Source organism: Manis javanica, chromosome 10 (genome assembly GCF_040802235.1).
Source record: "Manis javanica isolate MJ-LG chromosome 10, MJ_LKY, whole genome shotgun sequence".
Lineage (NCBI taxonomy): Eukaryota > Metazoa > Chordata > Mammalia > Pholidota > Manidae > Manis > Manis javanica.
This window is the reverse complement of record NC_133165.1, coordinates 54142258-54169070: the sequence shown is the minus strand read 5'-3', so window position 1 is coordinate 54169070 and position 26813 is coordinate 54142258. Positions and strand designations below refer to the sequence as shown.

Here is a 26813-nt window from a genome sequence, read left to right as displayed (position 1 = left end):
GGGCAAACCCTTCCCACCTTGAAGTTGTTTAGTCCCCTATCACAGGGATGCTCCACTTAATGGAAGTAATTAAACCGTTGCACACAGTGCCATGTGTCCACAAGTCCCCTTTCATTTCTCTGTTTTTTTGGGTCAAAGATTACATTCCACAGACACTCTGCAGCCAGGTGAGGCCATGTCACTAGTCCCAACCAAACAGACGTCTCAGGGGTGATCAGTGTGTCTAAAAGCAGGTGCCAGCTTCATTCCTGTCTTACCCCATAGAAGGAGCTATTATGTGGTGCAGGATGTCTAGTTTCAGTTCAGTATGGGGAACAGATTTGGGTCCCCTGGCACTGTGGGGCCCCAGCACAGTGCCTGCCATGAAATCATAGCTCAGATACTGTTAATTGGTTGAATGGAAACACGACCTCATTCATTCAAGATACATTTATTGAGCATTTACTGTGTCCAAGGCATTGAGGTTGCAGCTGAGAACAAAAGACAAAAAATCTCAGCCCTTGGTGGGTTTAAATGCCAGCGTGAGGGTGGGGGGTCATAAACACATAAACAAGCAAATATATGGATTCTCAGATAGTGGTAAGTGCTACAGAGAAAAATGAAGCAGAGAAGGGAAATAGGAGACATGAGACGAGGAAATGGGGTTGCAGTTTTAAAGAGAGTAGCCAGGAAGCCTCACTGGGGACTTTTCAGCAAAGATGTGCAAGAGGGGAAATGTTTATGGAAATGCAAATGAAGGAATAATGAGTGGATTAGTCTGCTCGGGGCTCCAGTACCACAGACTGGGGGTGGAGCTCTAACAACACAATTTCTTCCTCAAAGTTCTGCAAGTCCAAGATCAAGGTGTCAGCAGGTTTGGTCTCTCCTGAGGCCCCTCTTCTTAACTTGCAGATGGCTGCCTTCTCGCTGGCTTCTCCCGCGGTTCCCTCTCCATCTATGTGTTGCCTTTATCCTAATCTCCTTTTTCTAGAAGGACATCAGTTGTATTGGATCAGGGCCCACTCATATGACCTCATTTTACCTTAATAACCTCCTTAAAGACCCAATCTCTAAATACAGTCACACTCTGAGGTCCTGGGGGTTAGGGCTTCCATATATGAATTTTGTGGAAACAATTCAGCCCATAAATGTGAATGAATTAAAATGAATGGATGAATAAACAAATAAACCAGTCTGCTGCTTTGCTTCTGGTTGGGAGAATGAAGGTGGTCAGAAAAACATGAGGACTGGAGGAGGGACAAGGGAGAAGCAGCCCCATTAGGAGAAAAGCCAGGGATATGACATGTGTTATTTTTCAAATCTCTCTTGACCATTTCAAAATGTGTATTTTTCTGACTCTGGCTCTTAAATGGTTTATTAACTGCTGGCTGATAGCAGGATATGGTAGAGGAAAGCCCTGAACTTGCATCCAGAAGAGCTGGATTCTGTGTCTATGCTACTGGGTGACCTTTCAGGAAGTCACTTAAGCTTTCAGAGCCTCTTTAGCTTCATCTATAAAATGGAGATGAGAATCCTGCACCTTCATAGAGCTGCCAGAAAAGTGATATGAGGCAAGCAATGGGCAGATGAGGGTGTGTAACAATAGGGCTTCGGAAACAGGGAAATGAAATATAAATAAAAACAGAAGGTATTACTGCAAAGCTTGCTGTGAAAACCACTGCAGACAGCTCACAGCTGGGGCCTTCTGACCATTTCAAAGGGAGTTTATTTATTAAACTCCAGCCCCTGTCCCGGTTGCTTCCCCTCAGTCCCCTGGGGCACTCAGAGACAGAGGGGTGTGCAGGGCTAGGGAGAAGAAAGGCTCATAAAAAAGGGGAGAGAGGTTGATCCCACCTGCGGAGCAGCCTCATCAAGGATTCTCTATAACATACATATACACAGAAAGCTGCAGCTATTTAATGTATACAACTTGATGTATTTGGAGATAAATATACTCCTGCGAAGCCATTACCATACCTATGCCATAAACACATCTCCAAAAGTTTCCTCCCACACGATTTTTTTGTGTGTGTGTGGTAAGAACATGTAACATAAGATCTACCCTCTTGGCACATTTTAAAATAATACAGTATTGTTAAGGATAGGCTCTCTGTTGTACAATCTCTCCAGAATGTATTTCTTTTGCATAACTGAAACTGAATGAATTTGAAAAACATCTCCCCATTTCTCCCCAGAGCTGGCAACCATCATTCTACTCTCTGCTTCTATGGGTTTGACTACGTCAGATTCCACATAAAGTGAGGTTATGCAGTGTCTAACCTTCTGGGTCTAGCTTATTCACTTAGCATAATGCCCCCCAGGTCCAGTCACGTTGTTTCCAATGGCTGGATTTCTTTCTTTTTTAAGGATGAATAATATTCCATCACATATATAACAAGTTTTCTTTATCATCAAGGGTTCTTGGTATTAAGAGCTGACTTTGATGGATACCCTCCTTACCAGATTCTATGCTGAACCCTCCCTAGGCAGCAGTTTGCTGAACCTTCACAACATCCCCTGAGGCTGAGGCTATTATCTACCCATTTTTCAGATGAAGAAACTGAGGCTCAAAGGGGTTAAATAATTTCCCAGTCATATGGCTATTAAGAGGCAGACTTAGCTAAACCAGCCACTCTCTTCACTTCTAATTACACCCCTTCACAACTACACAAAATGCCCTAAGGTTGCCTGGCACTTTGTAAGTGCTAAAGTTATTTAGGATGTCTAAATTCTCCTGTTTGAATCCCAGTGTTCCGGCATTTCCTAGCTGTGTGACCTTAGACAAGTTGTTTACCTTTACAGAGGACCACCCTGCCTTCTGTCAGCATCACTGTTGGCCAAGTGTGAGTTGGGGGTTGCTCCTTAACCTCTCTGAGCCTCAGTTCCCTTAACTGTACAATGGGTATAATAGCAACCCATACCCTGAGTGTAAAGCACTTGGCCCAGTACTTCAAAGCTATCATTTTTATGATAGCAACATTACACTTATACCCCATCCGGGGTGAGGAAAAAGAGCAGAGACAGAAACAGACTTGAAGAAATAATTTAGAATTTCACATCTTACTCCTTTCAAAATTTAGGATCATGAAAATAATTCTCTCTGCTAAAGATGTGCCATTTTCCTTTGATTAGAAAACAAGAAATTGTGTGATGTACTGTTCCCCTTTTTGCTTTGGCTGCCATGAAGCTCAGAGCTAAATTTAACTCTTATTAATAGTAACCGGATGAATCTGGGCTTAGTCTTCCTTTATGTGATGCGCATTTTTAAATTTCTGTTCTATTGACTTTATTTTTCCTGTAACATTTAGAGTTATCATTTAAAAATTGCTAATCTGACCACTTGAAAAATAGGTAAGGTAAAAATGATCAACATATTATGTAGTCAGAGTTAAAAGCAGAGCATTTGAAATCAAAGCTTTACTCATTACTTGAATTTTAGACAAAGATAAAGGCACTGAGATGCTAAGGATTAATTTTAAAGTGGAATTAGTTCAGACAAAGCATTTAGGGGAAAGAAATATTGTAAATCATCCCTAGAACTGGTCAGTCCTATTTTCAGGCAGAGGAAGTTCAGCTCTAGGTCCTGGAGGCTCCACCCCAGGAATGGCACTCAGCTTTTTCAAGGGTCAGCTCTCAGGGGAGCAGGGGCCTGCCCCTTTTTCCCATGCCCCGAGGGGTTTCCTGTTTATCTTTCCAGGCTGTGTGTCCACTTGCACAAGATGTGAATCTGTGGCAGAAGCCAGGATGACAGGAGCTATTTCTATAAGTCAGTCCAATGTTAAATACGCTGGGGTGAAGGAGATTTACATTTAAATTAAGCTCCGATCATGTTCCCACCGTCTGGAGTCTCCAGAAAGAGTAACTGTGTGTTTGTGAGAGAGTACATGTGTTTATGGCCAAATACGACATCCTCACTAAACGGATTGTCACAAGGCTTCCCATTCTGGTGTAATGAGCAAAGAATTGGAAACAATATAAAGTTAATCAATGGGAATTGGTGAAATGATATGCCCACATGATGGGAAAGGATGCAACCATTAATAAAGGAACACAAACCCTTTGGAAAATCATTTGGTAATATCTAATCTGAACATTCACCTGCCTCAGGATCTCATACCCTCCATCACTCTGAGAATAAAATCCAAAGTCCTTCAGGCTTTCTCAAATCAGCACTATTGACATTTGAGGCCAGACATTCTCTGTTGCAGGGGCTGTAAGGTGTAGAATGTGTAGCCACGTCTCTTGACCCTACCTCCTAGATGCCAGTAGCATGGCTTCCACCCCACTTCCTGCAAACGCCTCCAGACATTGCCAAAAGCTTGCTACATGCAACAGCATGGATACTGCTCACAACCCTAATGTTTAGCCAAAGAAGCTAACCACACATACAAAAAGGATTTATATTATTTAATAACCCATTTGGGTTGGGAGAGGGGAGGAGGGAAAGGGGGCTTCTGGGATGAGGGGAACATTCTGTTTCTGGATTTAAGTAATGATTTTCAGTGTTTTTCACCCTGAAAATCCATCATGCTGTGCGCTTTTCTATGTTTATCAATCAAAGAAAAAAATATTTTTTAAATGAGGCCTATCTAGATCTCCATTGCACATGGTAAATGAAGAAAAGCAAATCGAAGAATGTGCATATCAGGGTTCTGTTTGTAATGGATATCCAGGAGTCTGGGGACAGCACCCACACTACAGATGGGAGTATCAATTGTTGATTGCTGCAGAGCACCGCTGACCCTCATTAATAACACTGAAGTTGCCCACAACCGGTGACTCAGCATGTCTAGACCCCAGGGATGTGCTCTAGAGAAACTCCTGCCAATAGCCCAAGGAGACACAGACAGGAATGCTCTCAACAGGGATTCTGGGGTTGCAGGACTGAGGCTCAGAGGGGCTAAGTAACTTGCTGAAGATCACACAGCTTGTGAAGCTCAGAAAGCCAGGATCTGATCCCAGCGATTGCAGGCTGTTGTGGGGGCTCTAACTCTCTGGCACTTCATGCTGGTCCTGCACTGGGTGGGGTGCCTTGCCAGAGCTGGCTGGAAGTCCTGAGCCTGAGCTGCAGCCATTCTCAGGAAGCAGCTTTCACAAGGAGGTGAGTGCAGCATGACCACACGTGCTGAGGGTGAACTCTGCCAGCATGTCCCCCAGACCCCAGAATGTGATAAGTGTGTCTGTCTCCATCCCAGCCTTGAGTTACACCACAAAATGCTCCCCTTTTTTTGCTCTGTCTTTGGGAGATACCAGCCTCTGGAAAGTGATGGAGCAAAGGAAAGAACCCACTGTCCCCTTTTCTGTGGGCTAACCTGGGAATCCCCACTCCCCAGTGGGCCTGGCAGCCCTTCGTCAGCCCCAGCCCAGTGGAGGAGTAAGGGCAGACAGGCCCAGGCTTGCCAGATCCTGTGTGAGGTCGCCAAGGGTGGCTCTTGCCTTTGGGAAAGAAGAACTGTGAGTTGATTGGTGAGATCAAAGGCAGCACCATCCTTTATAAAAGTGATGGATGAGCTTAAGAAAGAAACAGGAAACCCCTGGGCTGAAAATCTGCAGGCCCGATCATATGCACCCTAGAAACTCTTACTGGAGTCTGAGCTGTTCACCTGCTTTCTCTTCTTGTTTGGGGTCATCTACCAAAAGGTGGCACATCAAGGGGTAGAGTTGAGGAAACCTGATACGAAGGGCCAGCTTGAAGACAGGTGGTCCTAAACTTCTTTCCTGGCACTTCTTCTCATTAGTGGTATGACCCTGGGCAAGTCACTCAGCCTCTCAGAGACCTGATTTCTTCATTTATCTAAAGAGGATTCAAAATACACCAACCCCATATGGCCATGCTGAGCATCACATCAGCTTATTGATGAAGAGCATAGGGCACTGGAACCAGGTGCCTGTCCTGGCTCTGCAGCTTACCAGCTGTGTGACCTTGGACAAGTTGCTTTCCCTCTCTGAGCTTACTTCCTTTTCTATAAGAAGGGTATAGTAGTACCTAACTGCTAGGGTAGTTGATGAGTTAATTCACCTTTTGAGTGATGTCTGGTGCATTGTGAGTATTCAATCAAAATCATATTATTAGTCACTCTGGGGACAGCTCTGGACACAAGCTAAATTGGTCGTTCCCAGGGCCCTTGATAAGGGACAAGTCCCAGCTCCAGGCCAAGCCCTTTCCAACTAGACTGATGTCAGACTTCTAAATTGGAAGTCTACATCCTGCCATTGTCCCACAGCAGCACAGGGCGATGATATCATGGGAACTGATGTTTTTGTTCTGGAGGGATGGACAGCTCTCTCTCACTCCTGGGTGTGCATGGGGAAGCTTGGACCTGAGTTTCTAGGGGTGTCCAAAGAACTTCATTTCTTTCTTCTCATATGCTTTTGCATTATGTAAACTTTTTACAGTGAGCATATATTACATGTATGATCACAAACAAGAAAGCTATTTTCATTCTGAAAAAACAATCCAAAGCCACTTTGTATCCTTCTAGATTCCCAGGGTTGGTTTCTGAGCTATCTGGGTCACTTGCTCTGTGGCCTGGCTTCCTGTGAAAATAATTTAATGGAACCAGGAGGCTCTCTGGTTCCTACGACTGCAGACTACTGAGACTCTAAAATGGAAATGGGAATACTACGTACCTCCTAGGCCCAAACAAGTCATAGTCTGAAAAGTATTTAGCACATAATGAGCACTCCATCAATGACACCCTTATTATTCATGAATGTTGAGTATGTTCTGTGCCATATACTTTATATGCTTTATATTTAATCCACATGAGGACCCAAAATGGAGGTTCCCATTTTACAGATGAGGAAATCGAAGCTCCGAGAGATAAAGGGACTTCTCCAAAGTTCCGAAATAAAAACTACACTGAAGTGTGAATTCAGGCCAACGTCATTTTATTGGGTGGCTTACCTCACCTGCTCCTTTCTCGATGGTCCCTCCAGAAGTGAATTCTCTCTCACCTTGCTGAGGGCTCTTTGCACCTGCCTTCACGTTGGAATCATGTGGGGAGCTTTAAAAAATCCTATTCCACAGTTTCATAAGATCAGTTACATCAGTATTTCTGGGTGTGATAGTAAGTAATTTGGGGAGTATAATGGGCATAATAAGGGGAGCCCAGTAGTAATATTTATTAAATCATCCTGGAGATCCCAATGTGTGGCTGAGATCAAGAACAGGTCCTTTAGAGTGAACTGTGGGCCTGTCTTCACTGCCTTAATAAGAAGGGCCAAAGTAGTTGACTAACTGTCCAGTGTGCCCAGGACGAGGGGGCTCCTGGGATGTAAGACTTTCAGAGCTGAAACCTGGAAGGCCCGGGACAAATCAAGATGTGTGGGTCACCTTGGCCAAAGCCAGATCCCGTTAGCAGCAAATCTGAATTGCTCTAGGTGCCAGGCCAGTAACTAAACGTGTGAAGTTGCCAGTGGAAGGTGATAAGAAATGGCGTTTGAGAGACATGTGTTGAAGGGAGCATGTCCTGCCTGCAGCCTTCACATTCAATTGAAATAAACATACCAAACAGAGCTGCTCTGTCAAACCAGACCCACTTGTTTTAAACTCCCAACAACCTTCAACTTCTACTCTAGAGCCATCAGACGAATTTTCTTCCTGCACTAGGATCTCAGTCAACCAGTAATTCTCAAGTCCACATGAGAATCACCTGGGGCATCTTTAAAAAAATACAGATGCACAGACCTCAGCCCAGAACAGCTGAGTCATAGTTTTTGGGGGTGGGACTCAAGCATCAGTATTTTTTATAACCTCCCTTGGTCACTGTAATATTAGTCTAGGACTGAACGTGGCTGCAATGGATGATCCAGATAATGGAGGAAAGGCAGGTATTTCTCCTCTACATCTGACATCCTTGGTATCAGACTCATAAGGTTTGGGGACCATTTGTGTTCTATCTGCTTTCTACAGCCATTAGTAAAAATGAATCATGAAGCAACCAAGAAGTCCTTCAGTAGGTGAATGGATAAATCACCTGTGACACATACAGATGATGGAATATTATTTTGCACTAAAAAGAAATGAGCTATTAAGCCGTGGAAAGACATGGAGGAACCTGAAATGCATATTACTAAGTGAAAGTTAGCCTGCAATACTATATGATTCCAAGTACATGACATTATGGAAAAGGCAAAACAGTGGAGATAGCAAACAGATCAGTGGTTGCCAGAGGCTGGAGGGAGGGAGGGATGCATAGACAAAACAGGATTTTTAGGGCAGTGAAACTACCCTCTATGATACTATAATGGTGGATACATGTCATTATACATTCGTCCAAACTGGTAGAATGAACAACCCAAACATGAACCCTCACATAAACTATGGATTGTGGATGATAACGATCTGTCAATGCAGATTCATCAATTGGAACAGATGTCCTATCTGGTGGGGGGTATTGAAAATGGGGGAGACTGTGTGTGGTGGGGAGAAGGGAGCAGGACATATATGGGAAGTCTCTGTACCTTCCACCCAATTTTGCTATGAACCTAAAAGTACTTCTAAAGGAATAAAGTCTTTTTAAAAAATCCATACTGAACAAGTCCTTCCAACTCATTCATTCATTGGGCACCACTGAGTCCACAGCACCTGGTCCAGCTGAATGAGGTCAGTGTGCTCTGCTAGCTCAGTGTCTTCTGCTGTGTGACACTGGGCAACATACTTAACTTTCCTGTGCTGCAATGATTTCTTCACATCTAACATCAACAGAAGCACGTGGGTCTCATGTCCTCTGGCCATTCCAAGTGGGGCCAGGCTCCAGGGTCCCAGGCCTATGGGCTTCTTGTGGTAGAGAAGAACTGCATGATGGAGGGAAGGCAGCAGGGCTTTCTGGCCTCAGGAGAACACCTTATATAGAAAAGAGGAAGAAAAGGTCTTCTGAGTCACTGGAGGGAATTATTCTTGTCAGTGAAGAGGGAGGAAACTGTGTACATTTGTGTGTTCCCATATGTGACTATGTGAGTATGTATGATTGTGTATATGAGTGGAGGTGGGATCTGTGAGGGTGTACATGCCAGGAGTGTGTGGGTCTGTGTGTCTGTGTGTGTGTGTGTGTGTGTGTGTGTGCATGCATGAGGTAGAGATGCATGAGGTAGAGGGTGTATATGTGAATGCTTACATTCAAATATGAATGCATTTATATATGCACTTGTGTGAGGATTTGGTGTCTATATGAGGATGTAAACATGGGACTATATACATGTATATATGTAAGTACATACCATGGTGGATTACAGGTGGTTGCCAATTCTTTGCCACTCCTACCATTGATAGCTGGAATCAATATCACTTTACCTTGAACCTGGGCTGGACTTGTTGATTTACTCTGACCACTAAAATCTGGGCCTTAAGAGACCCGCAGTTCTGTATATGCACACATGGAACACTACCGCTTGGAACTCAGCAGCCAATCTGTGAGATGCTAGATCCAAAAGGTGAGGCCACATGGAGGGGAACTGAGGCATGCCAATTGTCAACACCAGCTAAGCATCCAGCCTACAGTAGCACCAACTGCCTGCTATGGGGGTGGAGCCCTCCAGGACTGTGGTTCCAGCTGACACTGTGAGGAACCAAACTGCCAGCAGAGCTCAGTTAACACACAGAATCATGAGAGATAATAATGGTGGTGGTTGCTTTTAAGCCATTAAGTTTTAGGATGGTTAGTTATGCAGCATATAGCTAACTGATACTTCACAGTTTTTCTTCTCGATTTTATTTATTTATGCTCTAATCTTTATTATGTCCCTCCTTCTACTGACTTTGGGCCTCATTTGTTCTTCTTCTTCTAGTTTCATTAATTGTGAGTTAAGACTGCTTATATGGGATTGTTCTTCTTTCCTGAGGTAGGCCTGTATTGCAATATACTTTCCTCTTAGCACGGCCTTGGCTGTGTCCCACAGATTTTGCAGTGTTAAATTATTGTTGTCATTTGTCTCCATATATTGCTTGATCTCTGTTTCTATTTGGTCATTGATCCATTGGTTATTTAGGAGCATGTTGTGAAGCCTCCATGTGTTTGTGGGAGTTTTCATTTTCTTTGTGTAATTTATTTCTTGTTTCATACCTTTGTGGTCTGAGAAACTGGTTGGTACAATTTCAATCTTTTTTAATTTACTGAGGCTCTTTTTGTGGCCTAGTATATGATCTATTCTTGAAAATGTTCCATGTGCACTTGAGAAGAATGTGTATTCTGCTGCTTCTGGGTGTAGAGTTCTGTAGATGTCTGTTAGGTCCATCTGTTCTAATGTGTTGTTCAGTGCCTCTGTGTCCTTACTTATTTTCTGTCTGGTTCATCTGTCCTTTGGAGTGAGTGGAGTGTTGAAGTCTCCTAGAATGAATGCATTGCACTCTTATTTCCTCTTTTAATTCAGTTAGTATTTGTTTCACATATGTAGGTGCTCCTGTGTTGGGAGCATAGATATTTATAATGGTTATATCTTCTTGTTGGATTGACCCCTTTATCATTATATAATGTCCTTCTTTGTCTCTTGTGACTTTCTTTGTTTTGAAGTCTATTTTGTCTGATATAAGTGCTGCAACTCCTGCTTTTTTCTATTAGTTGCTTGAAATATCTTTTACCATCCCTTCCTTTAAGTCTGTGTATGTCTTTGGGTTTAAAGTGAGTCTCTTGTAGGCAGCATATATAGATGGGTCTTGTTATTTTATCCATTCAGTGACTCTATGCTTTTTATTGGTGCATTCAGTCCATTTACATTAGGTGATTGTGTAAATAGGTGATTTCAATAGGTGATTATCAATAGGTATGTACTTATTGCCATTGCAGACTTTAGATTCGTGGTTACCAAAGGTTCAAGGTTAACTTCCTTACTAAAGTCTAACTTAACTCACTTAATATGCTATTACAAACATAATCTAAGGGTTCTTTTTTCTCCTCCTTTTTCTTCCTCCTCCATTCTTTATATATTAGGTATCATATTCTGTACTCTTTGTCTATCCCTTGATTGACTTTGGGGATAGTTAATTTAATTTTGCATTTTCTTAGTAATTAGCTGTTCTACTTTCTTTACTGTGATTTTATTACCTCTGGTGACAGCTATTAAACCTTAGGAACACTTCCATCTATAGCAGTCCCTCCAAAATAAGACTGTAGAGATGGTTTGTGGGATGTAAATTCTCTCAGCTTTTGCTTATCTGGAAATTGTTTAATCCCTCCTTCAAATTTAAATGATAATCTTGCCGGATAAAGTAATCTTGGTTCCAGGCCCTTCTGCTTCATTGCATTAAATACATCATGCCACTCCCTTGTGGCCTGTAAGGTTTCTGCTGAGAAGTCTGATTTTAGCCTAATGGGCTTTCCTTTGTATGTGATCTTATTTCTCTCTCTGGCTGCTTTTAGCAGTCTGTCCTTATTCTTGATCTTTGCCATTTTAATTACTGTATGTCTTGGTGCTGTCTTCCTTGGGTCCCTTGTGTTGGGAGATCTGAGAGACTATTTCCTTCCCCAGATTGGGGAAGTTTTCAGCAATTACCTCCTCAAAGACACTTTCTATCCCTTTCTCTCTCTTCTTGTTCTTCTGGTACCCCTATAATGCAAATATTGTTCCATTTGGATTGGTCACACAGTTCTCTCAATATTCTTTCATTCTTAGAGATTATTTGTTCTGTCTGTGCCTCAGCTTCTTTGTATTCCTCTTCTCTAGTTTCTATTTCATTTATTGTCTCCTCCACTGTATCCAATCTGCTTTTAATACCCTCCGTTGTGCTCTTCAATGATTGGATCTCTGACAGGAATTAATTCCTGAGTTCTTGAATATCTTTCTGTACCTCCATTAGCATGTTAATGATTTTTATTTTGAACTCCCTTTCAGGAGGAGTCATGAGGTCCATGTCATCTTTCTCAGGGGTTATATTAATTTTACTTTGTACCAGGTTCCTTTGGTGTTTCATATTTGTGTATGGCACCCTCTAGTGTCCATAAACTCTACTCTCTGGAGCTGCTCAGCCCCTGAAGCAACGTCGGGGGTTGCAGGGGAGTGGGATTGATGCCTGGGGGGAGGAAAGAGCTGTTTCCTGCTTCTTGGCTGCTATGCCTGTCTTCACTGTCTGAACCAGTGGGCCAAGCACACAGGTATAAGCTTTTATCCCCAAACAGCCAGATATGGATCCCTGCTTTCCACAAGCAGCTGGAATCTCAGCCTCTCCTGGAATACTGCCTGTCTTAGCTTTCCAACCCTGTAATCATGAGAGTATCATGAAAGCACCATGAAATGTAGACCTCACAGAGTTTTTAAGCCCTTAGGAGTTAGCAAACTTTTCCTGTAAAGGGCCAGGTGGTAAATTTTTCAGGTGTTGTGGGCCATGTCATCACTGTCAACAGCTATTGAACTCTGATGTGTAGTGCAAAAGTAGCTACAGATAATGCATTCACGAATGAGTGTGGCTGTAGTCCAATAAAACTTTATTTACACAAACAGGTGGCAGACTGGATTTAGCCCACAGGCAGTGGTTTGCCCAATCCTAGAAAACCACCAGGAACATGGCAAGTGCTTTAAAGTATTAGTTATGAGTACATGTATTAGAGTTTAAGCGTATATATCCATGCACACATATGCATACATGCATGTCTGCATGTGAAGCATGTGTCTGAATGAGTATAAATGTGTCTATGTGCAGAATCTGTTTAGCACTTCTGTAAAAACGAAAGGACAAGCTCATACCAGCCTATGTTTCAATGCAGCTACCCCAGGCCTTCCTGCTTCTATTCTGAGGAGAAAGAGAAGCATCATAGAAATCCAAGAGAAGAAAGAGCTGGTGTGTTCCTGTCTTTTCCATCTGGGTTAAGTTTGGAGCAAAGTCATCATAAGTCCATGGCTGGGCTACTGTAGGGCCGGCAGTCCATGCCTTCCCGTTTGCTGAAAAGAGGATGAAGTCAGTCCTCTGGGGGTAGGAGAAGGGGACCCTATAAAAATGAAATGGGAACACTGGAGATTTTAAGGAGGGGCTTTTAAGGAGAAAGCTGCCCTTCTCCTGTGGTGGGTGGCTTTGCAAGCAACTTGTAAACATCTGCCTGCTGGTTTCATTTTGATCTCCCACTGTGGGATTCCTGAAGGGCACCTTCCTGCATGACTAACCTCCTTGGCTCTGTTTACAAGGGCCTGAAATGCAGCAAGTGTTAGTTTTGGAACCAGCAGGTATGGATTCAAATCCCCATCTGCACTTACTTACTAAGTGGCCTTGGGGCATGTGGCCTTATTTGCTGATGCTGTTTCCTCACCTGTAAAATGTGAATGATATTAGTGCCACCTCCTAGGACTGTTGCAAAGATCAAGTGAGGATGGTGTGGGTCAAACATTTGGCATGGAACATTGCACACAGTAAGTGTTCTGCAGGATGACAGACCCCATGGTTGTGTCCTGGGCAGCAAGATTTCAAAGAAGTCTTCCCTAATACCTGGGGGCTGCTGTATGGTCCTTCTGATTTTCAGTGTCATAGAAACCTGCTTCTTTTCTTCACCTTTGTTAGTTACTCAGTTTTCATTGGCCTGCTTCTTGGCAGGTATGTCTCCTCCAGCAAACTGAGGCAAAAATGAGATGGCGTCTGTTTGTCTAACCAATCTATATGCCCAGGGCCTGCACACGGCCTAGCACATAGTTGACACTCAATCATTATTCACTGAATGAATGAAAGGAAATGGGGTACATCATAATTTGGAAGTCCCTGGGGCCCTAGGGAAGAGCATCTTCTCCCCATCTCTGTATGAATACATGAATCTGAGGTGCTTTCAATGGGATCTACCAAAATGGGGTCATGAGAGGAGCCCTCTTCAGCATCCTGGTGTATTAGTTAGGTTAGGCTGGGCTACTCTGCATAACAAAGAGCACCAGTGTTTCGTTTCAGAGGTTCAACAAAGATGTATTGCTCACTCATGCCAAGGCTAGTCTGAATTAGGTGACTGTTAAGGGCAGCTGCTGTCTTCACAATGACTCTTGTGATGCCTGCCATAGTCACAGGCAGCCATCATCACCTCTGCAGCATTATGTGCAAGACCCTTATGCTCCCTGCCCATTGGTCAGAACTAGTCGCATGGCCCTGCCTAACTGCATGTGGCTGGGAGCTACAGGGTTACTCGAGGATATTCAGCAAGCAGAAGTGTTTCTGCCACATGTGGGAAAGGCTCAGACTTCTTGGCTGTTCTCATAGGTCTGGGTTTGGAGAGAGGACAGTCAAGCACATTTTTGAAGACTTGGAAAGTGGAAATCCCTACTAATTAGACTGCTTTTGAAAATGAGGTATTTATCAGTGGAAAAATAATCATTATAAATCCTTTGCTTAAAATATGGAGCAATGTTTCAGCCTGCAGGGTTTTTTTTGCCATGCAAGACCCTGACAGCCCCTTCTGCAAATGCCATGACCATTTTTCTCCACAACAGATATATATTTTAATGTTACATTTTGATAAGGATCAGCAGTTGCCCATCAGAGGCTTAGCTCCTAAATCAAGGAGACCAATGATTAAATAAACCATGAAGATAAAAATCTTTCAAAGAGATAAGGTCCTTAAAAGCTTTTAGTTTGAATCTGGTACACAGTAGGACTCCTAATTTTGTTTTTTCTTGGCTTCACTGGAAGGTGCCTTGATGGACTTTCATTTTTTTTTTTAAGTGCTCAAAGTCAGTGCATCTAAGATGTCAGTGGAGGGAGGTCAAGACACAGTACGAGCAAAACTACTGAATATTCATGAAAAGAGCCAGCATCTTGTGAAGACAGGTGATGTATAATGTATGTTCTGTCCAGGCTTGAAGTCTAAATGAATGAGAGTACTGTCCTTCTGAGCAGAGAGCCTTCTCTTTGCTGAGAAGTTTCAGAATGACTCTGATTTTTTAAAATTTTTTCCATCTCTCTGTGTTTGGAGAAAAAGGTAGCTGCCCTTGGGATTAAATCTTGTGCCTGCTTAGCAATATTTTGCCCCGCATCTCTCAGCTGAGAGCTCTGTCCTAGGATTTTATTCCACCACCACCACCTCCACCCTTCAGCTGTCTGTCTCTGCCACAAAGCAAACCCCACCCACCAGCTGGTGGTTTCATAGCTACTGGTGGGGAAATCACAGGTTCTTTACCGAAAGGTTCCAGAAGGGCCATCTGACCTAAATCAGTGGCTCACAATCCTGGCTGCATTCTAGAATCATCCAGGGAGCTGTAGAAGTACCCAGGCCTAGGCTGCAATCCCTGAGTTTCTGACCGCATAAGGCCAGGGTGGAGTCCTGAGGGTGGATAATTTTACAAGGCTGCTCGAGTATTGTTACGGGGCCAGGACTGATAACCACTAGCCTAAGCTTTCTGCCCAGGAGTCAAGCAATGAAAATCAAATTTCACTTGAGAAATGAAATGGGGAAGAAGCTTATAAGAAGATGATGCAATTCATAAGAAAGAGACATGGGGGTGGTCAATCCTCTCACTCGATGTCCTCCCTCCTGGGAACATGTACAAGTATTCATAACTGCAGACTCACGATCCCACGGCAAAGAAGTCTGGCAGCAAGGAGGCTCTGAGCAGAGTGCCTGAGGGTGCCCCCCTCTTAAGAAATGGATTCACCTTCCTGTTGTTCCAAAGATTTGGATGCACTGCTCATAAGAGACCACAGCTGACATTTGGATAGCACTTCTCAATCTCACATGCACTGTGCTTTGATTCTCCCATCCAATTTATAGAAGGAGGGATTATCATACTCATTTTGCAGACAGCATCTGACTGAAATTTATGTCCAGACAAGTTAAAGTTAACTGACTTGACCAAAAGATTACAGCCAGTGAGTGGTGTGGGTGGGACTTCAACCTTAACATTTATGGTGCACTTCCTATATCCTAGGACTCAGGTAAGTGTAAATTACATAATTATGGAATTATAAATGCCGTAATTCCTACTTTTTTGCCACAATCTTCTGCTATTTCTTTTTAGCAGTTTTGTGGCCGTAGTTTATTTACCCTCTGAGACCCATTCTTCCTTCATATTTTACTTGGGGCCTCTGTATCCCACCTTCCCTTGCAGGTTGGAGTGGTCATGTGACATCATTCTGGCCAATGAGATGTAAGAAGGAGTCTACTGCATTCCCTAATCCATTCTCCCTCTGCCCTCCTCCCTGCCTTAAACAAAGTCAAAATGTCCGGAACTGCAGTAGCCACTACGGGATCCTGGCCTGGCAAACATGAGGATAAACACGAAAATACCCATAATGGCAAAAGCAAAAAGATGCCTGGATCCCTGATTCATCTCTGGACTGCTGGCTGCCTACCTCCAGGCTTCTGGCTGATGAGGAAAAATAAGCCCCTATTTGTTCACGTCACCATAAGATTCTATTTTTATAAGGTGTGGATAAATGTATTCCTAACTGTTACCATTTCCTATATGCTCTTCATCACTGTTGCTCTTCTTTTCCTTTGCAACTGCTCACACCACCCACCAGCTCAACACCAGCCAGCATCTGACTAAAGCTGAAACTTAGCCATGCTGGGTACACTGAATCAGTGTCTTCCTTGTATTACCTTTGAGACTGGGGGCATTTTGTCACCTGAATCAGCACTTTCATTTTCCCAGTGCCCATTTGGTCTTACAAGATAAGGGCAAATGCTTGTTTTTACAAGATAATTGCCAAATAGTCAAACAGCTGTGTAAACAAGTCTCACAGACATGGGGACACACCCATAGCTCCGCTATTGAATGGTAGGCTAACACCCCTCTCTCTGTGCTTCCCCGGGAGGGAAACCTGGATTCACTGTGGGGAAGGTGGTTTGGGGAGTCGTCAAACACTTAAATCAAAGTCTGGCTGTCTGAAAGTCAAACGTGGGGAAGTTGAGGACAGACTGTACGTGCTCCAGGGGCAACCCTTGTAGGCCATATATTTTTTAAGCTTCTAGAACAATTAGCTATTGCTGAGCATCAAACTACCGCGAATTCAGTGGCTTGAACTAATGTCTAATGTCTGTTACTGCTCAGAGTCTGTGGGCCTGCTGAGGGGTTCTTCTCATTTGGGCCAAGGTTGCCCTGGACTTGGCCAGACTCACTCACGTGTTTCAATCAGTCTGTGGCCAGGTCAGCACAACCTCAGTTAATCCTTAATCACTCCCATAAGGGAGGTTCTATTATGAATCCCATTTTACAGATGAGGGAACCAAGGTTCAGAGAAAACCAGGAAATTTGCACAGACACACAAATGAGAAGTGTAGGGCACAAGACTTAAAGACAGGTCTCTGGGTTTTAAAGTGCCACCCTAACCATGACACTGTTCTGCCTCTAGGGTCACCTGTCTACTTGTCTCTCTGTCCCCATCTCAGGACCCTCTCCAGGCCTGGACAGCATTTGATGACTTCCAGTCTGATTATTAACAGCCAACTCTTTCTGTAAAGTGCCACTGAGTAAATATTTTCAGCATGGTGTTGCAATTACTCAATCTGCTGGTCTAGGGTGAGTTGAGCCAGAGCAATATATAAACAAAGGGGCATGGCTGTGCTCCCATCAAACTTTATTTACAAAAATAAATAAATCGCCAACCCCTGCTTAATCCATTCTCCACCTTGCAGCCAGTGTGAGCCAAACCAAATGTGACCCTGCCATTCCTTGCCTAAAGTGGTTCACCTGTTACCCTCTGGATCAGTCCCAACTTTCAGTGTGGTTTACAACCTGATGATCAAAATGTGGCCCCTGGACCATTGGTGTCACCATCACCCGGTGAGACAGGGACCCATGGATCTAGTCAGAATAGAGTGAGGGCCTCTGGAGGGGGCAGGGCGGGATATTTACTGTCAGAGCAATGTAACTACATGCAAGGAAACCCCCCTGCTAAAACTCTATGTTAAACATTGAGCTCTAGAATCATCCTTCAGTGAGATCAGTTAATGTTCCCCAGATAAAGAAGGGTAGCACATTTTATTATGCTAATCATTTGTAACCACGTGTAAGATTCACTTTAGCATACTAAAAGGCCCAGGCTATGTGCTGTCTTCCTCCTTCAGATCTGACAGGTGATTTTGCAAACTGAGCAACTAACTTAGCTGCAGACCCAGCTGTAGACGGCATGGTTAAAGGCAGGAAGAATTCCATCTTAAAGATAAGATTGCATTTTAACACCCAGGAAGTTCAAGAGGCAAGATTCTTTAGCAAGTAGACAATACCTCAGCCCACCTTGGGGGCTGGGCAGGCAGCCTTTTGATGTGCTCCCAGACCAAGGCGCCAGTGTCCCAGAGAGAAATCAAGGCAGGAAATTCCTTACAGTTATGTTAATTTTAATATTCAGGGACCACTTAACAAGCCCCCACCGCTAAGTTTTTTCATGTTCTCAAAAAATCCTCAACTGCCTATAAAACCCCCTAGACAACACACCACTACAGACTCTCTTGTCCCCTCCTGGCGTGAGCTGGGAGCTCTGTCCCTTCACTGTATCTCTTAATAAAAGCCTGTACCTTTCCTACCTTGACTGTGAAGCTCATTCTTCGGCTCCGCAAACAAGAACCCCAGCATCACCGGGAGCTGGTTAGAGAGGCAGTCAGGTCCCACTCCAGGCCTGCTGAATGAGAATATGCATTCTAACATGACTCCCAGGCAACTTGCATGTCTGGTTTGAGATGCTCTGGCTTCAAGACCCCTTGTGTTCTGGCACCTTCCTACCTCTCCCACTTCATCCTGTGCCACTGGCCCCCCTCCCTCCCTTCACCCCCACTTTCCAGCCACCTGGAGGTGTGTCTTGTACCTCTGTGCTTGACGCATTCTTCTCCAGCCCAACTCCCTTCATTTAGCAAATTCCTTCCTATTTGTGTGTCCAGCCCTCCTGAAAGCCCCTGAACTGCATGAGGTACCACTCTTCCGTGTTTCCATAACCCTTGCCTACCCCAGCACCCACCACACCATATGGAAACTTCTTTAAAAGCCTGCCTCTCACAATTAGTATGTGAGCTCCTGAGAGAGAGAGACCACATCTGCTTTGGTCACCTCTGCGTGTGTCCTTAATGCCCAGGGACAGTAGTCACTCAGTAATTACTGTTTGAAAACTAAACAAAACACTCCCCACCACCTTTCCCCTGGGCAAGTAAGTACCCTACACAGGTTACTTAGATTACCCTAAACTTCCACCTGGCTCCAAGGCTTTGATTCCTTTGTGGTTTCCAAGATTCCTTCTTTCACTAAGCCTGGTGTTTTTCATATTAGCAAATATTCACCAATTTGAGAGGGCCTGAGGGCCTAAGAAATCTCTGGGCAAAACTCTTGGGCTAGAAATGAGCCGCAGGCCAAGACTTGAATTGTTTTTAGGGGTGTGTGTGGGAGTGGAGCAGAGGGGAATGGAGGGGGATGGGGAGGCAGACAGGAGGGGCAGGGGCATAAGGTTCTAGACAAAGAGAAAGACTTGAAGGCAGGCCCCCAGGGGGCAAGCCTATGGAGCTATGACGTGGCATCCTTTCCCACCTGTGTACAGTGTTCATTCTGTACAGTTATCCCAGCTTTGCAGCATGAGTAGACATTCCCACACCGAAACGCTGAAAGCGGGTGAGGCATGTGTATAAGGAACCATAAGCCAGTACAGCCACAGGCTGCCCTCCGGGAAGATGAGCACCCCCACCCCAAATCTGACATTTAGACCAGAGGTTTCTACAGTTCCTTTATTAACAAAGCAAAGTATAAAAGAACAAGGCCCCCAAAAGACCTATATGATTAAAAGTGCAAATTTACTCCAACCTGAAATAGAAAACAAATAGCAGGCCTCGACTATTTGGGCCATGGAAATTTGGTGTGATTAAAACACCTTTTAATCACACAACGGTAGCAGCTGAACCTATTTGATTAACTCTTTGGTCCCTGTTATTGGAAGAAAAACATAAGTTTATGACTGCAATTGACAGTCTGCACCGTAATACACAGTTTGGGGTCAGAATAGACATTGAAAATAACAACAAAACAAGAGGCATGTTTTAATGTCAAGTCACTGAATCAAGGCATATGTTTTTAAGAAAAGGTGCTAAAAATATTCCTGAATATCTGATACTTCAAAAACCAGATTTTATATAATTTAGCTGCACATTTTAGTTTTTTCTCTCTCTATAGATTATCGCATATATCTCCGCCCTCTCCCAACTTATACTTGCTTCATGCCCCCAAAATCATGTGCTATGTAGGTATAAAAAACCAAAAAAACAGTAGTGTCTATGTTAACAGTCATGCAATTGAAAAAAAATTAACAAACTACCAAGATGATAACACTGAACTTTTTTATCCCCTCCCAGGGACACTGGACATGTTAATGAGGCTCATTTTTCCCACCACTGGAGAGGGAGGTAATAGCCTTCCTCCATGTAGGTAGGAATAAGTTAAATCTTCATCATCAAGGTCAAAAGCCACATTTTACAGAGAAAGTGGCTTACTCCATGAGGTTAAAAGAGACCTCATGTTAGGTCGACTCATTCAGAAAGCTAGGATGTCAGTTTCGTTGGGAGCTGCCCAGTTAGAAAATGAGAGAAACATCTTATCATAACAGTGTTCTTGGCAGTGGAAATCATGACAATCCTAAGCAGCTTGGCCTGAAGACGCAACACTGTTTTTTCTGGTGTTCCCAGCCTCCAACCGTCACTGCTAAGCCACAGGCTAGGATACTAATAAAAAATAATTAATTTAAAAGCAAGACTAAAATGCAAATAAAAAAGAAGCCAGTTATTTCACAATCCTTCCCGATTACTCATCTGCAAACTCCCCCAAGGCCAAGGACTTTAGCCCCAGTTCACCAGGAAGGAAATGTCAAGAACTGGCCCCCAGGGGTTTGATGGGGAGGATCGATCTGATTTGTGAAGAGCAGCTCTAGGATGAGACCCAGAGGCCCTCTGGGAATTGTGATTTAAGTGTTATCTATGACAGCGTTAATTTTTTTGGTTTGTTTCTACAGTAAAGGTTAGTTCTGAGAGATAGAGCCTACTCGAAATATCACACCCCCAACTTACATATACATCATACCATAACAAATATAACCTTATACATACTTTGAGGGGCAGGGGAGTTAACTGGGTAAGGCAGGGGTTGCAAACTGGTAGCTTCCAGGCTCAACTCTTTTGGCCCACGTGGTGTTTTGGACATTTTAAAATTATTTTCTTTGAAAAACATCAAGTTTCAGTTAAGAAAAAAGTCCTGATTTTCAGCCCCTCCCTACCCCTTTTCCTGCATGGAGCTGAGCAATGAATGACCCCCTCCAAGACAGGCAATATCCCCACCCCGCAGCCACCCCTCCATTTCTGTCCCTCTCCGGCTGCTGAGTTTGCGACCCCTGGTTTGAAATAGCACAAAGCTAGAGTGTGTTTCCCGACCCAAACCTCTCCTGTACTCATATGATTTCCACCCCACCTCCCTTCTAACCATTTTTTCCTTTCATTTCCATCTTAAGTCCTCCTTCCTGAATTCTTCAGATATCTCTTGGTTCACTCACACTCTCCTTTCTTTCAGCTTCCGTTTCTTTTTGTGGAAAAGAAGAAAAAATTCTTTACCCAGCCATGAGCATTCCAGGATGGCTCCCAAAGACTGGTCAGTAGGAGTTCCTGAAGGGTGTCTCGTGGCAAAACGGCTGAGTCATCTTCCCCACAGCTTTTTCTCTGGGCCCTGGCTGGGAAATGAATCTTTCCTTATTGTTAACACAAACAATTTTGAGCCTTCTTGTATAAGAATAGTTGCATATATGAATCTCCAGTACCAAGTATACACCAAAAATGCGTACATTGCTGATCAAGGACATGTCAGAGCCCTACTTAAATACAGAATTGAGCTTAAGTGCTTTGGGCAACCATCACACTTGGCTGATATGCCATATTATTTCATTTGTACACAGTCCGTGTTTGGGATTACTCAATACTGATCAAAATTGATCTAAAGCTCTGAGTTTTGGTTACCATGTACAAAGAACAATAGTTCAGCATGGCATTTAAATTAAATATTAATATCTTTAAAATTCACAAACACAATGCCCACCCCATTAATTTAAAAAAATAGTTAAATTTTAAAATCTTGAGGATGGATGAGGCTGTGGGTAATTAACCAGAACAGTAACAACAACACTACAGGAAGAGTATGTTACCAGATTTAAACTTCAAAATGTTAATAAGATAAAAAAAAGGAACCTATTAATTCAGCTAGAAATATTTGGAAAATTCAGCTTTTAAAGCTTTATAATCCCTCTAATAAGCCTTGCTATTCCCCACTTTAGTCTACTTAATGACTACAGGGGAAATTGTGGCTGAGTATGAAAACATTATAAATATATATATGTACACATATATATCTACTTACTCTTGGCATTTATTTTTAAAAGTAATTTTACAGAACACTGTGCAGTTTATATCTTTGCAGGAAGTTTGGAGACTGATGCCTTTGCTAAATGTAGTACCTTATGACTTAATACTGACCTCAAAGGCTAGCAACAATCTTTGTGGTATCAAGGGGAACTGTCCTCCAAACAACCTCAAAAGGAAGGCGCACCATTTGGAACTGTTTGTCTGACAGTCCAAGGAGGCAAAGGATATAAGAGTTCTCTACAGCTCTGATGAGGATTCCCTGTAAATTATTAACAATAATTTTCTGCAGAAGTCAAGTAGGTCTCCTGAAGAAAGCTTCAAGTTCCCTCAAAATAACTCAGAAATTAAACAATGGCCCTATTCAGCTGGCTGTTTCTGTCTTCTAAATTTTACCTTTAAGAATCTAAGGAAGTAACATGTCTTTGTTTAGAAAAAAAAAGTTCCAAAGTATAATACAGGACTGGCTGCGTTTTCTATTATGCAAGCAGATGATGGACAATTCTAACACTGAGTTTTATATCGACTGATACAATTGAAAGTTGTTAGAAATTTGGGAGAACAAGGAAAGATTTTAGAATCGGTTCCTCTTGGCTGCAACATACATTCAACCTGGTGATATTTATGTCCAAATAGAAAAAATAGCAGGCTGATGACAAGGGCTGTCTCCCTTAACCTCCTACTGACTTGTTCCGGGAGTAACTGATCTTTTAGCACAGAGCCCAAGACACTGAACTTACCTAAGTGAAATGCCTTGTAGGACCTGTGCTGAATCAATCACTCCTCAAAGTTGGCCTCAGGACCACATAAAGGCTGCTTGGGCAATGGGAGAAAAACTTTATAACCACTAACGATCACTGACCATTGACTGAGACAGTTAACTACATGCTAGACATTGCTGCTGGCATTTCCTCTTCATTTTCCCATTAAACTCAGGAAGAAATCAAGCAAAGGAGTTTACCAAAAAGCCTTAGAACAAAAAGGTTTCTGTCTCCAGTCAGCAGCAAGCCCCGGCGAGACACCTTGATAGGCAAAGACACAGACATCTTCCTCGAGACCCAATGTGTTTTATGCCTTTATGTGTTGTCTTAAACAATATTTTTCTTTTTTTCCTCTGTTATTTTGCACTGGGCCTGGCTCACAGTAGGCACTCAGTGAATGGGTGTTGGCTGGTACACTTCGCAGCTTGTGCCTGGAGGAATGTTAAACAAGCCTGCTTTTCAAGATGGCACATTTCTTAATGATAAATGCAATTGGCCTCCCTTTCAGAAGCAATACTTGGCACTAGCAATTACCACAAAATGAAAGAATTTATCAAAATAAAGTGCTATTTGCTCTGGAAGTTTCTCTAACTCTTGACTGCTTCTCAACACGTGTGACTTAATGCTTCACAATCCTGTCAAACACTATGATTCCACCATTTGAAAAAATACACTAAGATTAATTTGAATAGTTGAAACTATGCTCCTCACAACGGTAGCTTGTAGATTAGGACTTCAATTCCAATCGTAATTAAAGATTCTAATTAAAAAAAAAAAGACAATCAGGAACCCAGGACCTAGCAAGCAGTTACATCAAAAAAACATTAACTTCTTTAAATTTGGACACCAGAAGAGATGTCTCAAAAACCATAGGGAACTTTTTCCTACAGTTGGTTCTTGCTTCCTTTACTGGACTTCCTTAAAAGTCTGATCCTTCTACAGAATCATTCCACACAAATCATTTGGACCAACCAGTAGCTGCAGCCCTTGCATGTCTTTCCATTGTTTGCCCAGGAGACTCTGGTGGGCGTGAAGAAGGTGGCATTACTATACTGGATTGTGGAGCCATTAAATGTCGTCCTCCGAATTTCCAACACCTGAAAGCTCATGCTCCTTGCGTTAAACTGGCTTCATTGCCATCCCCACCCCAATCCGGTAGGAAAGGCTTTGGGAGCTTTAAGGCTAGTAAGCGGCGCTGTCAAGGTTTACGGTTCATCTGCAGGGAAGCCCTGGACGCGCGGACCCCGGGGTTGGGGGCACCTGGCCAGGTAGCGGGGACCCCCATAGGCTCGGAGAAGCTGGGGCAGCCTTCTCCACGTGGACAGCAATCGCGCGGCAGCGAGTTCCCGCGCCTGCCGATCGAAAGCAGCCAGGAGGTCAACTGGGGCAGCTTCACGCAGTACCTTGGGCAGTGGACCCACCTCAGCGGCAGCCCCACCAGGGCCCAGCACGCAGTGGAAGAGGGTCTGGCGTCGCAGCAGGCAGTCCCTAAGGAACTGCACTAACTCTTCCAAGCGATCGCCCAGGTGCGCCTCAGTCCAGCCTTGTGCAGGAGGCCCCTCGCGCTGCAGCCCTGCCAGCACCACGCTCTTGAGCGTGTATGAGGACAGGATTCGCCCCCACTGCGTGGCTGCCGTTGGATTCAGCCCGCGGGCACCGAGATCTCGCAGAGCTTTCAGCAGCTGCAGGCACTTGAGGTAGCAGGCACCAGGGGGAGCCCGTTCCTGCAGGCAGCCCAGCAGTTTCTGCTCCTGGCGTGCTGTGTTCACGCCCCACAGTGCGTCCGCCCGGAGGCCTCCGGGGAGCTCCGACAGGGGCCCGACTGGCAAGGGTGACGGTGGTGGCGCCACAAGAAAGACGCCGTCGCCCACATGGACCGCAGGGATGAGACGCACGGCCATGGAAAGGCGGCAGCAGCCGTAATCGGTGCGGCAGGGCAGGATGTGCAGGGTGGGCGGCTGCTCCAGGCCCCCGGGGGTCAGGCTGACTCGACAGTGCCCCTCCAGGCTGTAGCGCACAGTGGCCAGGGAGCGCTGCAAGTGCGACTGAAACCAGCGCAGCACCAGTGTGGCAGAGAGGTGGCGCCGCCCGCGCACGTCCACGCAGAAGCCGTCGGTGAAGGGTTTGCAGTCCCGGAGCCAGGGCCCCCCGGAGGCTCCGGGAGGCACCTTGAGTGCGCACACGAAGCAGCCATGGAAGGCGGGGGCCAGCGCGGGCTCGGCACCCAGGCTCCGCGGCTCCAGCGCCACCAGCGGTGGGAGGCGCAACGGCACCAGTACGTCGAAGCCGTCTGGTCGGCGGATTTTATGTTGCTCGTAGGCGCTGCCCACCTGGATGAAGTCTCCTCGGAAAGCCAAGGCCAGCGCTCCACCGGGGATGGGGCCTGGGGACATCCGGACGCGGCCAGCCCGCACCAGCTCGCCCACTATACGGCTCACGTGTGCCTTGCTGTGGCCTAGCACGTGTGGTGATAGACGCACCTCGTGCTCGTAGTAACTCTCCAGCAAGATGCCAAGGCTCGGCTCCCGGAAGTGTCTAGAGTGCCTCCCCAGACGCGGAGACGCGGGCAGGAAATGCTGCCGGGCAGCGTGGCGACAGCGCAGAAGGATGTAGCCGAGGAGAAGCAGGACAGCCACCTTGAGCAGCGGGAAGCCTCCGTCCGCACCGTCGGGGGTCTCGGCCCGGGCTCCCCCGCTTCCTCGCAGGACATGGTAGAGGCACACGAGGGCAGTGCACAGGCCGGTCACCAGAGGCCAGAAGACGCGCGGATTGAGCGTGTAATGCACCGACATGCCGGGCGCCCTGGGCAGCGGCGGCCGGGTAGCCCAGGGCGCGAGCCCCGGCGGCGCCCCCCGCCCAGCATGCGCGCAGCGCCCCGGCGGCCCCGCTGTCCCGGGTTCCTTCGCCTCCGCGGCGACTCCCCCCTCACAGGGCCGGGGGCAGCCGCCCTCCAGCTCAGCCTCCTCTCCCAGCTCAAGTTTTCCTTCCAGCTGCGGCCCGCCCTGCACTCCTGGGCTCCGGGCCGCGCCGTACGCCAGCGGCGCGCCGCGTCCGGCCGGGCGCCCCTTCCCGCCCGGCGCCCCAGCGCGCTGCCCGCGGCCAGCTTCTGGCCCTACCGGGCTCGCCTCCTACCCTGGCCGGCCCTCCTGGCGCCGCGGGCCCTCCGGCTCCTCCGCGCTGGTTCCCGTTCCTCAGGCCCCAGGAGTTTTCTCTTCCGAGGGGAGGCGAAGCCGCGCCAGCTGGCTGGGAGGAAATGCCGGAGTCTGAGCCGCGCGCGGGGCCGGCGGGCGGGGTCGGCCCCTCCCGGGCCTCCGCCTTAAAGCAACGCGGCGCGGCGGGAGGGACTTCAGGACGAGCTTGGAACTGGTCTCCGGAGAGCCACCCCCGTCTCCCCTCCCCTAAGGCAGAACCGGGAAAGCCCTGATCCCGGTGCGGTGGCCTTGTTCAGGACCCTCTGGAGTTAATGCTCACATAAAGTTGTCCTGGGAAGCTGAGCTGGAGGAAGAAAGGGAGGGCACACCCCGGGCTGCTCCTCCCTGCCTCTGTCTACCCTGCAAGTCAGGGATGGCAGCGGCCCCTGCGAGTGTGCTGGGGGCTTTATTCCAACCCATATGCACTGAGCACCTACTATGTGCCTGGCAGGAGGCAAGGTGGGAGGGAAAGAGCAGTAACAAGATCAGGCGAGGTTTCTGCCCTTCGTAAAGCCTAACAGCCACTTTAAAAAAGGAAACCAAAGAAGAAAGGATCCCATAGCAGAAAATGCCCTGAAAGTAACAAAGCTACAACAGAGTGAGAAGGTGGGGGC

At 45.6% G+C, this 26813-nt stretch overlaps 1 protein-coding gene across 10 annotated transcripts; it reads right to left on the bottom strand.

The window, feature by feature from the left end:
- Positions 1–414: 414 nt before the first annotated feature.
- Positions 415–26467, bottom strand: ITPRIPL2 (ITPRIP like 2). 10 transcript variants are annotated; one of them, XM_073215515.1, is made up of 4 exons: positions 24430–26467; positions 21450–21565; positions 18402–18496; positions 415–8827 (listed from the first exon to the last, which is right to left on the bottom strand). In XM_073215515.1, exons 1-2 carry the CDS (start codon positions 25798–25800, stop codon positions 21488–21490), a joined length of 1449 nt encoding a protein of 482 aa, XP_073071616.1. In that variant the 5' UTR covers positions 25801–26467; the 3' UTR covers positions 415–8827; positions 18402–18496; positions 21450–21487. The 10 variants fall into 10 exon arrangements, with proteins under 10 accessions (XP_073071616.1, XP_073071617.1, XP_073071614.1 ...); XM_073215516.1 differs by having other exon boundaries at positions 18402–18493; XM_073215513.1 differs by having other exon boundaries at positions 22988–26463.
- Positions 26468–26813: the final 346 nt, after the last annotated feature.

What these genes read in the sequence shown, in the direction of transcription:
- ITPRIPL2 (XM_073215510.1), bottom strand. Translation starts at nt 25,800, where the DNA reads ATGTCGGTGCATTACACGCTCAATCCGCGCGTCTTCTGGCCTCTGGTG.